The 12,931-nt window shown below is 42.4% G+C and overlaps 2 protein-coding genes across 4 annotated transcripts; both read left to right on the plus strand.

The window, feature by feature from the left end:
* Positions 1–1,319: 1,319 nt before the first annotated feature.
* Positions 1,320–5,757, plus strand: ccdc181 (coiled-coil domain containing 181). Of its 3 annotated transcripts, XM_023814800.2 has the most exons (6): positions 1,969–2,562; positions 2,916–3,040; positions 3,405–4,271; positions 4,398–4,544; positions 4,859–5,016; positions 5,409–5,757. In XM_023814800.2, the coding sequence occupies exons 1-6, from the start codon at positions 2,463–2,465 to the stop codon at positions 5,578–5,580; spliced, it is 1,569 nt and encodes a 522-aa protein (XP_023670568.2). In that variant the 5' UTR covers positions 1,969–2,462; the 3' UTR covers positions 5,581–5,757. The 3 variants fall into 3 exon arrangements, with proteins under 3 accessions (XP_023670565.2, XP_023670568.2, XP_023670564.2); XM_023814797.2 differs by lacking the exon at positions 1,969–2,562 and adding an exon at positions 1,320–1,949 and having other exon boundaries at positions 3,405–4,544; XM_023814796.2 differs by having other exon boundaries at positions 3,405–4,544.
* A 761-nt stretch (positions 5,758–6,518) lies between these two features.
* Positions 6,519–9,639, plus strand: mettl21e (methyltransferase like 21e). Its single transcript, XM_023814785.2, has 4 exons — positions 6,519–6,834; positions 7,184–7,338; positions 7,840–7,957; positions 8,107–9,639. Exons 1-4 carry the CDS (start codon positions 6,795–6,797, stop codon positions 8,514–8,516), a joined length of 723 nt encoding a protein of 240 aa, XP_023670553.1. The 5' UTR covers positions 6,519–6,794; the 3' UTR covers positions 8,517–9,639.
* Positions 9,640–12,931: the final 3,292 nt, after the last annotated feature.

Here is a 12,931-nt window from a genome sequence, read left to right on the forward strand (position 1 = left end):
CCTTGACGGGTGCCTGTGACGTCACTTCCTCCTGCCAGCTGCCTTTTTGGGACTGAACCCTTACTGATTATAACTTCACATCTTAATAAAATGAAATTTTCATCCAGTTCGCCAGTGGAGTTTGCCAACTCTAGTAACTCCCGCACCGTTTCCCGAACAACATCCGCCATTCTGGTGGCAGGTACAGTACGGTTCTTGATGGTCACAGTGCTTTTTTGTAGTCGTAGACACGCCCATCGACCCACCCGCCTTATTAGCATATATTTGCATGATGTGAACTTGAAAACGAAAATGAAAAGTAGGAAACGAAAATGCTAAATGGAAAACGAAAAGTCAAAGTGCAGTAGATGGCGCTGTAACTCATTTGTGTTTGTCTTTTCATTTTTACAGCCTCAGTGCTGTTTGTGCTGAAAATGAAAATCCAAACGGGCACTTTGATTTCGGTTTATCCATTTTGAGTTTTCTTTTTAATATTGTCATAGATGTACCGATAAGCCTCAGAAAAGTAAATATGATGAAAAGATTTCATTTTCATTTTAATTTTAGCAGTTAATGTGCATGCTGTGAAGATAAAGCAAATGCAAAGTCGATATTGCTCTTTCTTTTACCGATTAGCGATTTCATTTTAATTATGACACTAAAATACCGCGAGTATATTGAAAATGAAAATGCAAAAGAGATAATGAAAAGACAAAGTGTTCTTTTAATTTTATACTTAATTTTTGCACAAATTACTCGTGCCTGAGTGGAAAATGAAAATGCAAATGGTGTTATTTTGATTTCTTTTTCATTTTTGCAGGATTTTTGCGCACAGACTATGGAAACTAAATGGCAAAGTGGAGATTGTATTTTCTTTTTATCATTTTCATTTTCATTTTATTTTTTGCAGAAAATACCTCCCATACGTTTTGTACCCATTGTTAAAAATGCAAATGGACTGAAAAGTTTAAAAGTTACTGCGATAAACGCGACATTCCACGATGACATACAACTAACACGTGAGTGAGTTATTGCCGAGACAAAAATGCGCGGCATAACCAAGCCAAGACTTTCAATAGTCTATTACGAGTATAATAAGCTCTTACAATTAGAAATATCATTCAGCACTAATATTTATATAGTATGTGAATTTATATGTTCCAAATCATTTTCAGTATTGTTTTTGATTTACACGTCGGTCGCGAGTTTGCGATTTTTTTCAGCATGTTCCAAAAATATTCCCGTTTAATTATTCACGTCTATCTGTACGTTACTGTACAGCAGTGAGTATCTGCCGTTCGGATTGCAACACCAGACCTCTCATTAGGTAAGTGAGCATGTTTATGAAAAAAACAAAACAGTAGGCCTACTTTCACCACAGCATTGCAAATATGCAAAGAAAGTTGATATTGTATTCAGATTTGATGTTTGCCCATTGGAATTAGTAAACTTTAAGTGTTTGTGCGGTTACATTTATTGTGGCCAAAACTACATTTTAAATTTTGAAGGTAGGCTGTCAAATGCAAATAGTTAGGAAACCTTGGCTTAACACCTAACATATTGCTTAAATACCACAATAATTAGACTGACGTTGTAACAACTGAATGTACAATTAGCTAGGCCTATACATTAACGTATGCAAATCAAATTCAATTATAGCGATAGAAATACAGAAAATAAATACGACCATATTAGTTAAATATATCTTTGCTGCCGTTTTAATACTATTTGAAACTGTTGTATTGCAAACATGGTTGTATGGGAGTCAGTGCTGAAGCAGCACAACAGCGCCCTGCTCCGCGCTGTTTCCTGTCTCCATGACGACGCACGGTAAAGCCGCGTAAAGCTGCGTAAAGCTGCCCGGCGAGCGGAGGGAGGTCGCCGGAGGGACGCCGCTGTGGAGCCGCTCAGACGGATGGTAAATACGACAGCAAGCCCGAGATCCAGCCTACAGAGAGAAGCAGACTCGGGTGAGCTAATGTGGGACGTCCAGGGTGTGGGCACATCTAAGGTTATGCTGTTATGATTAAATAAATACAGTATGAACTACTAGCATCTAGCTTGGGCGGATAAATTTGTCCGAGACGTAATTTACGTTATTAAGGATTTTATGTATATTGTTTTTTTTAAAGAGGATTAGAAAATAGTTTAAAGTGTTGGTAATACTCAGAACGTAGCCTAATAGCCGTTTTTTTTTGTTGAACATAATTTGTATTTCATAAATGAAGTATGTAATACACATGTCTAAATGATCGAGTGACAAAAGTAACAAAGTAACATCTTAGAGGAAATAACAGTTAACTTCATTACAAATACGTAACCTAGAATATTATAGATTCGTTTAAATTGAAAAATAAATTGTTTGCAGTTATTTGTCTGCTGTAATATTATCATACTAGAATACTAGAACAGTCGGTGACCATTAAATACGCTCACAAGATCCTTATATCGGATCACTGGAAAATCCACAGGCAAACCAGTAAATGCCACCTGCGTTTCTGGAGCTGCTATGGGAGTCCGACATCACGTGGCTTCCCGGGACCGTCCGCCACTGCCCCCTGGCGGCGGAGGCCGGCATCCTCGGTGCACCATTTTGCACCGTTGTCGACAATAGCCGAAAAACCAAACTTATAACTCACGCCTTTTTTATTCGAGGTTTTTCTTCAGAATCTTTCTAATATACTTGATCATTTAAGTAATAAGATGAGTTGATCCATTCTGATCCATTTTGTTACTTATTATGAATTGTGTACTTCATATTTATCAATATGTTGCTGCATCTGCTGAAATTTGCTGAAAATAGTGTTCTGGTGGGAAAAAGTGGAATTGATGTGGCTTGTGTGATAGGGATTGCTCCTGTATGACAGTAACCTATGTGCAGTGAAGTCTTTCTGTACAAACATTTGTTCTCTCACATCCGCACACAAATTAATTAGGAAAGAAGATGAGCCAAGAGCTACAGCGTGGTGTAACAGGTGCTGAATCGCAGGAGGACTATGAGGACGACTTTGAGAAAGATCTGGACTGGCTGATAGAGGAGGAAGCAAGGAGTGAAGACCAAGTAAGCAGATTGGAAATGCTGATGCTTACTAATGGTTTATAAGCTATCCCAGAATGCCCTTAGGGTGCTACCATGTTAAGGCCTGCATTCTGGAAACAATACTTATGACACTAATCAGAATACATAAAAGCCACAATGGAAAAAGATCTAAATAAATATGCAAGATTAGATATTTCATTGATCCTTGGCATTTTACTGAATTATGAAAATAAACACGAAAAGTTAGCATGTTATACCTGTTTTCGAAACCAAAACTTAGTTGTGATGAAATTACTACAGGTAGCTGTTGTTTTTACAGGTCTCTGTTAATGATGATTAATGTGTGAAATCATACATATGGTAAATGATACTTTTGTCCTCCCAGGAGCAAGGATATGAGGATATTGAGGCTGAAATAGACAAAGAGCTAGAGGAGGAAGAGAAGAGAGAATGGAGCCAAAAGGAGGAAGAACAGACAACTGAGGGAGGAGAGAATGAGAGAGACCAAAGGGTGGAGGTGGGGGTGGAGGGGGAGAGGTGGCCCTCCCCCATGGAGCCCCTAGGCGATTTCCCACACGGTGACTGCTCCCATGGTCACTCGCTCCCTCTTTCAGCTGACATGGAGGAGGAGAAGCTGGACGATGAGAAGAAGTATGTTCTGGAGAAGATCCAGCAGGCTAACCGGCAGCTGCAGAAGCAGACTTCCCCCAACCAGGACCGGCAGAGACGGCTGCAGTTCAAAGACACCCTGGTGGACCTGGTGGTGCCTCCTCTGGAGTACGAGAGGGAGGCAGAGGAGCAGGATGTTTCTGAGAGGATGTTGGAGCTGCACATCTCCAGCATGGAGGTCGGGCCCACCGGCGCAAAGGAGGGCCGTGTTCTGGTTGAGAAGGACGGCAAGTTTGACTTGGTCAGTCTGAGGGAGGTGGAGAGTCAGGGGCTGCTGCCGCCGCTGTCCAGCCCCCCCGGCAATGAACCAAACTCCCCCCGGCGCAGCCAGCATTTCCTCGGCCATAGCAGAGGCTCAGCACCCTACGCCACGATAGGCTCTGGACCTCACCATGCCCCTAAACCCCCATCTCGGTCCAGGAACCGACCCAGTTCAGCAGGCAACACTCAACGGACGAGAGCAGTGAAGCGTAGAGTGCAGTCAGCTAACAGCAGTGCCACCTGCTCTACCTTCACCCTCTCACTGCAGCAAAAGGACCTGCAAGTGAAACTGCAGCATAAGAGAGAGAGGCTGCACAGAGAGGTGGGCCCTACCCTCCCTGACCGCCGCGCTATCAGTGGCGTTGCCCTTTTAACAGGAAGGGAGCATCACACGGGCGCCGCCGCTAACATTCCACAGACCACTGCTGTGCTCTGTGCACCTCCGCAGGAGCAGCAGCGGAAGCAGGCAGAGGAGGAGCAGAGGCAGCAGGAAAATGAGCGCGCCTTCCGGGCCTGGCTGTCCAGAAAGAGGGAGCAGCTGCAGGAGGAACGACGGCTTCAGAGGGCCCAGGAGTTAGAGAGGATGAGCTGCAAGGTTTGGCCCGCAGGGGGAGCCCCTGAGCATTGCTTCCACTATGTGTGCAATGCAGGCCAATTAAAGCTCTTACACAAATCCAACAAATGCATTATACAGATTTAAACAAGACCAGCTAAGTCTAAGGCATAATAAATACTAGCTGTGTGTATTTTTGTGGTGTGTGTGTGTGTGTGTGTGAGTGAGTGAGAGAAAGAGCGAGAGAGAGCACACTTGCACATCTGTGTTTAAGTGCATGTAAATCACTGTATGTATGTCTGCATGCTTTCTTGAACCATTGCTGAGCTGGGTGTGTATACATCCCTGTCCACCAGAGGGAGCTCTCCAGTCCCCATGAGACTTTTCAGCTTTGGCTGCAGCGCAAACAAGAGCAGCAGGAGAAGCAGCGGCAGCTGGACGACATGAGGAGGCTCGAGGAGGAGAGCACTTATTCCGTGCATAATCGCGACGATTGTGAGAGGGCCTTCAAACTGTAAGCATCACACACTCAGAGTGTTGTGACAGAGGCTGTATGAATTGTCATGGTAATGTAACAGCAGCTGAAAAATACCTTTGACTTGATCCACCAGCAAGGCCAGTCTTAAAAAAAGGACTAAGGAAATGTTAGTTTTCTGTTCAGGGTGTTGTGGAAAGTATTACATAAGCATTGCAGATATTAAAGTGTTTCAAATGTGCATGAACAGCACAACAATCCAATTCCCAAGGCTTCCTTATACGAAATTCGCTTGGCCAGTCAAGTCAAACATACTGAATCTCACTTACTCTCCCCCTTACATCAGCCACAGTCTTCTGTGTACATATGCTCTTTGGTGCCTGTCAGTCTATATCTTTGTGCACCCATATGTGTTTGTGTGTGTTGCACAGGTGGCTAAAGAAGAAACGGTCGGAGAAGAGAGCGGAACAGCAGGCAGCTCGTGAGCGCTCCCGCAGGCTGGTGATGGAAGCGCGGCGGGCACGGCGCACCCAGGATCTGCTCATCTCCGTTAGCGACACGCGGAATCTACGCTTCACCGACCGCTGCAGCTATCGCTTCTGAGCTCTACATACACACCCTGCCCCCCCATACCATTATGAAAATGATTTATGTATGTCTGTATGTTTTTTTTTTCCCTCACTCCTTTGGCGGGACTTTATCGTTTACTTATAATAAATTATAAAATGTTTGTCCCAATAGAAGCAGCTGTGTACAGTTGTAAAGCTCCATGTTCTATCACAAAAGTAAAAAAATTTATAAGACATAGTTGTGGTTATGTTGCACTTGTATTCACCCCCTTTACTCAGTTCACTTTGATGGAACGGGCTTTCGGGTCTTATGTTTGAGATTTTATGTATCATCAGTCCGGTCAGTGAACAGATGCATGTACGTACATGATGCACCAAGGTGGTCTTTATTGAAAAAGTTAAAAAATAACATGTAAACCAGAAGAATCAAATAATTCAAGTTAAAAGAAACACACGATTTCCTTGCTTTTTCTTGCTACACCTGACAGCAGTGTTCCCCTGGCCTGGTTACTGCAGAAACAGACGTAATTCAGCAGAATCATTTAAGCTAAACTGGCAATGAGGAGCGAGTCAAACTTATCAAGGACTCATGCATCAAAATAGCAGACAATGACCAAAGTGAATGATCTGGGTAACAATAAGCTAATAAATGACCCATATAATTGAATGTACGCTATTTAAACATTACCTTGGTTCTCTAAAATAAGCAACTGGTTTCACTGATAGTCAACAGATGGGTTTCTTAGTTCGGGTCTCACCAGAACCAAGGTGGGAGATCCCTGCAGTACATTAAGTCAGTTTTGCACAATGAAAATTTCCATGCACTGTCAATGACTCCTCCCCTTTCTCCTTCTGCTTTTAGACCATATCAGCCAGGACACTTCCTCTTGATTTTGGATCATATTTATCGCACATGGGCAGAGTATGTTTATTTTTATCTTTGCAGGGGTTTCATGTTTGACGTGTTGATGTTCTTCACTCTAAGGGTAGTTTTTAAGTGAAGACCTCCCTCAATGTGCCGCTGACCAACTTAAAAGGAAAGCACAGGGCCAGGTCCATCCAATCAGGCCAGCACAGGGCCAGGTCCATCCAATCAGGCCAGCACAGCTGCTGCAGTCAATCTCCTGCAGTCTGCATGGTCTCGATCTGCAGATAGAATGAGGTCAGTGTGATTCATAGTGAAGAAACAGTTTAGTTAACAAGTCGTACCTGTTCAGTGGAGCTGGACAGGACTACTATAACAGACCAATGGATATGGATGCCTCACTGCAGAATCCCGCAGGGGAATGTAAGTATAAATCGCAGACGACCACAGGGGGCGAGTAAAAAGGCATTCATACAAGCAACAGGCAAATGCAAATCTCTTCATGCCAGTTAACTGCAGATACCAAATGCATGCATGCTCTAGATAAAGGCTGAATTCCATCATATATATTCTACCACACATTGTGGATGAACAAATTGTAACAAATTACTACTTCCAGGAGGATTGAGTAGGTAAGCTTCCGTCATGTTGATTTGATAAAGAGTTAACTTCATCATCCATTCATTTTTGCTTCTTTTGCTTATCCGTACTGTAATTAATTATGCTGTACTCTGTAATGTATTACACTCTGAGAGTGTCACCCTTTCACCAGGCACTGAGGACGAGGAGCTGGCATTCGCCATCATGCAGAGACGTTTCTGTCCCTCTCTCATCACCACAAAGGCATGGGAGGGGTACCGCTTCGCTGGCCTGGAGATCCGCATCACAGAGTCCACAGATTGTTACGGAGCTGTGCTGTGGCCCTCAGTACGTCCATCACTATTGTCACCATCATTGTCACCATCATCATTATTCTCATTGTAATTTCCACTACTATCATCACCATTATCAACTGCACATCATCACCACCAACACCTTATTTTCATTACTGTCTGTCGTTTTTATCATCTTTAAAGTATCTCCATCACCATTTTTATCTCCAGTTTCACCAATACGTCAAGAACAACAATAAAATGACCATCACTATCAGCACTGGCATTGTCAACATGCTTTTGTGCCATTTGGACTTCACTGGCAACGGATCTGCTTCAGTCCCTTTGCCATTTGTTGTCTTTAACTTTTCTTGAAAGTCCTTGCAGTCTTTGCTTTTCTTGGCAGCTGCTGTGCTCTGCTCTTGTGGGAGGAAGTGATTGTTTTTTATATTGCAGGTTATATGGTTCCTCTTCAGATGCGGTGCTCCGGTTCTGCTGACCTTCATTGTGTTCTAGTTTCTTTGTAGTTATAGTTAATGCTCATTATGTACTATAGGCCCTTGTTCTATGCCACTTCCTGGACACACACCGTGAAGAATACAATATGATGGACAAGAATGTCATTGAGCTTGGTGCTGGCACTGGATTGGTCTCCATTGTGACCAGCTTACTGGGTAAGAATTATCCAGTTATAAATAACTGGGATGCTGATCTTTTACCCTAAGGGGGAACTACCCAAATTAACCTGTTGATACAGTATCTTACTTGGTGATGGAATGTCATTGGTGGAATGGAAACCCGAAATGTGCATTTGACATTGCAGGAGCTAAAGTGATGTCTACTGACCTGCCTGATGTTCTTGGAAACTTGGAGTACAATGTGAGGTGTAACACAAGGGGGCGCTGTAGGTACCCACCAAATGTGACAGAGCTCACCTGGGGACAGCAACTGGAGACACGCTTTCCACGCGCCTCTTGCTGTTTCGACTATATTCTGGCTGCAGATGTGGTCTACGCCCACCCCCACCTGGATGAGCTAATGGACACCTTCGAGTACCTGTGTCAGGACCAGACTGTGATTCTTTGGGCCATGAGGTTTCGTCTTGACCCGGAGAATAGCTTTGTTGACCGCTTTCAGAAAAGGTTTCGCGTGGAGCTCTTGTACGACCTGCCATCGCTGCGCATCAAGCTGTTTCGAGCTGTGAAGAAAAAAGCCACAGAGTCTAATGTATGAGAAAGGATAAGCAAACCTGAGAGAGAAAACGTACAGAGCAGTGACATACCCAGTGATTTGGGTTAGGAGCTTACAGCCTCTGCCTGAACTACATCAGTGTGGCAGAATGTGGAACAGCTTTAAATAGCCTCAGAGGTCTACAGAAGACTAAACGAGATACCCTTGAGTACGGTGGACGGCATCATTGCTGTGCTGCAGTCAGATTAACCTAAAGCCCCTGTTTTCATGCGTCAAACCCTGGATGCTCAGAAATTCCAGCATAAAATCTTTACATCCATTGAAGATATAATTTTGCTTATTTTTAGTTTTATTTCTTTTTTAAGTTTCGTATGTACTGTTTGAATTTAAACATCCCCCACAACCGAAACACGTTTTCTTATTAACATTTTTAGTTTCTTTTCTGGTGTTACCCATCTGGTGTTAAATGCTATTCACCAGTTTCATTCTGACACCATATAAGTGCAGGGGAGCCTCAGAGTAGCTGTGAAGCAGGTCTGACTCCAACTCAGCTGCTTCAGTCTGACAGGAAGGGGGGGGGGTTCCATGGCATCCCCTGATCCATTAAAGCAGTGATGTCTTGTCTATTTAAAGCGGCAGACTCTCAGCACTGCATTCCCCTTAGCTGGTACCATATGGCCTGTACTATCCCTGGAAGGACAACACTGTGCTTTGTTCATAAGCTCCGTTCCTCAGTATTCCAGTGATGTAAAGGATTCCTGCAATTTTAGTTTCATTGTAGCCTAGTCATTACCTTTACATAACTATCCAGCAGTGATATGCTGTGTTATTGAGAGGGTGTATTGAAGAATGTTCTGCAGGGATGTTTTTATCTTTCCATAATAGAATTAATAGAAGTTAAAGATATAATTACAAAAGAAAATGGTCTTCATTGCATTGACTTCCATTGATTTAAGAAGTTGCAAAAGTCAGTAGAATTGTCCAATGCACATATAATTTCTGTCTTCACTTTTTGTTTTGCCAGATGAGTTAATGCATTTTCCACCTCTTTGCACACATCACATACTGCCTATTGCAATTTAGGTAAATGGAAGAATTCTGGTACTTTTACAGAACTTGAAAAACAGTAACTTTTGAATTCATACAAATAAAGCTTAAGCAGTCATTTTTAATTCTGGGAGAGACATTTGTTAAATAACTGTACATGATTACAAAGAATCCTTTACTATCGTGACTGTCACCAAGTGGGAAAATGAAGATTAGAATGATACTTAACTATTAATTACAAAGAGTGTTAATGGTTTGTATCTGCGGCTTGCAAATTAAATGGTGGCAGTGAGTGGCTCAGTGAAATAGATCCTAGTGCCTGTGATCAGATGATCGCCAGTTTGAGCCACACATAATAGTCACATGTCAGCGGGCCTTTGGCCCCCCGCTCCAGGGACACCACATGCCGGCTGACCCTGCGCTGTGACCCCCTTCGCTTGCTCTCACCTGTCTGCGTGTCTCAAGGACTGCATTCCAATGTTCCTGTATCCACTATTGTGCAAATGGCAAATAAAAGAATTAGTCTTAAATTAAAACACAAAGTTTATGTAGAATGGTGAATCTGAATCACAGAGGAAGGACATTTTTTTTTTTTTACAAATTATTTTTTAATGATTTATAACGCTAAGTCATCAAACTTTTCCTCTTTGGTCGGGCACCACTATTTATTACTTCTCCCTATACTTTTATCTTTGATTATTGTACTATGTGTGATTGTATGTTGTATGGTGCTATGTTGCTATTTGTTGAATTTCCCAGGGGAACCTTCCCGAGTGATTAATAAAGTGTTCTATCTATCTATCTATCTATCTATCTATCTATCTATCTATCTATCTATCTATCTATCTATCTATCTATCTATCTATCTATCACGTATAGACTGGCCGCTAGCCCTTACGACCGCTGTCGTTTTTCTCCTCTACTGCCAGTAGGGGGAGTTATGGCACAAATAACACAGGACAACAAAAAACATTTCTTTAAATCATCAGAGACCAAAACACATTTTCCTAATCAGTTTTTCACGCTGATTCCATATCTGTTTCCAGTCAACTTTTTGATTTATGAGTAATGCTAGTTCATACTGTAATTGCAAGTATTGTGTACTAAAACAAAAGCATCACTGTGGTATAGGGTAAAATATTCTTTAGAGCAAAATGAAATAAACAGACAGTGGGCATAAAGAAATTGAAAAGTGTTTGTTAGCCACCATTGTTTCTTCAAAAACGCTTTGAGTTTGATCTTCTTGTGTACACCATGCCTGGATTGTCGCAGTGCAGCATCCAGCAGTAGTCGGCCATCATGCTTTCACTGTAACCAGCTGCACCTTCTCCGTACTCATCACCTTCTACAGAATCAAGACCATCATGTGGCGGTACAGAAACAGGCAATGAATCGTCATGAGGAACAGGCCCGATTGCAGAATCTAGGCTGGGATATACAATTTTGTGCTTAGTTTTAGCTGAGAATCCACTTGTATTCGTGTGGCAAAAATAGCAGTCATTGAGATGGTCTCATGGTTCCCTCCACACCATCGGAATTCCAAATGGCACTGCTGCCTTTCGCCGATTTAGCCAGTCACGCAGACCATTTGAACAACTGGTACAGATGACATGTGGAACCCAAGATTTATCCTGATCTCCAGGTGGACAGCCAAAGTATAATTTGTATATCTTCTTAAGATCTGCAGTGATTGGGCGACGTTGTGCTTTCATTGTGAATGAACCACACACATAACAGAAACTGTCTGGATGATTAATGCAATTTCTAGGCATGATAACAACTGAAAGCCAACACAGTTGACCCAGAATTCAAACTCATGAGTTAGATTTAGTATTTCTTTTGCAACAATTCGAGAAATAATAAAAAATTTGTCGAGAAGCTTATGTCAGCATAACGAAGCCTGAACTACCTATGTTTCCCGCTAAACTAAGTTGTATACACAAGACATGCGCATGCGCACAAGGTCAAATTAATTATACTCAAATCGCAACTAGACTAGGGTCAATAAAACATAAATCAATATCTAGTCACCTAGAGAACGGTGATGTATAGACAACTCTTGTAATACTCTTAGGCAGACTGCATGCACATAATATCATACTACATATAGCTTCATCACAAAAACTTGACGTGCTAGAGAAAAACTAAACACAGATTTGAAATCAGCATGAAAAATACTACAAAACCCACATAAAATTACCTCTGATGAAAATGACCTGTTAACCTGTGTTATCATCCATTCTCTTCTCCAACAGACCGCACATAAACATGTTTTTTTCTACCTAATGAACTTTCTATAAAATCTAATTTGGCCGCCCTACGACATACACAAACATGGTGGGAACCGTGTACATTGCATTGGATTCATGTTAACTCCATAATTAACGGCAGACCCCCCCACACACAGAAATTTGCTCTTTTCCAAGAGACCGTACTCATAGCTCCAGATTTGGAGGTGCTAAGCATCGCAGTGCATGGTGAAGGGTCAGGTCAGACGAGACCCAGAGAGAAACATCTTCTGCAAATACTAGGGACGCCACACTGACGACCTGTCCAGGAAAATGACTAGTAAGAATGGATCTTAAGGGCATGGTGGAGGGGTTTGCCTGCTTCATCATCCAAACAGCTATGTATCATCTCCAGACTGAGCTACTGGAAGGTTCTCCTTCAGACCAGACAAGGTTCTACCAGATACCCGGTGAAAGGTACCAGATATAACCAGTGAACCTGCTCGGAATAGGACAGCTGAGGGCGCTGTTCACCGAGCATGGTGCCATTTCGGTGGCAAATATGTGGGCACCAGATGGAGCATATCGTCTTTATTAAATGTCCCATCACTTTTTTCACCTCAGCTGCATGCGTGGTTCACAGACCCACTCCGTGACGCATGGATGGAGGCGATATTCTGGGAAGTAAGATTAGGGTTTTTCCCATAAAAATAAATGGTCGGACCACACAAACATGTGTGTGCGTGTGTCTTCTCTGTGTTATATGATGCTTAAGGTTTGCATGTGTTTGTATTTATGTGTGTGTGAACACCGGCATTTATGCGTATAATGTTACATTACATGTTACATATATACATAATGTCCCAACTTGTCCTTTGTGTATCGCCAAGATTTTCTAAGTGCTCCCAGAAATTCCCTGGTATTTCACGTCCCGTCCCTTTAACTCTCTGTGTCTTATCTGTCAGTGTTTCTCTTGCATGAGCCGACTTGCTGTGTTCCACGCTTTCACGCCATAGTCCTCAGAACAGGACTGATGCTGTTTGGTGGAGCAGCAGTTACTGGAAAAATGAATATACACTGATGACAACTCAATTTGGAGTCTATATACTTCTAAGATTAAATTTTGCAATTCAATCTTACAGTGATTGTATTTGCAAAACGCATCACTGCGCGAGGGTGTGG

The sequence above is a fragment of the Paramormyrops kingsleyae genome, chromosome 16 (genome assembly GCF_048594095.1).
Source record: "Paramormyrops kingsleyae isolate MSU_618 chromosome 16, PKINGS_0.4, whole genome shotgun sequence".
In the NCBI taxonomy this organism is placed as follows: domain Eukaryota; kingdom Metazoa; phylum Chordata; class Actinopteri; order Osteoglossiformes; family Mormyridae; genus Paramormyrops; species Paramormyrops kingsleyae.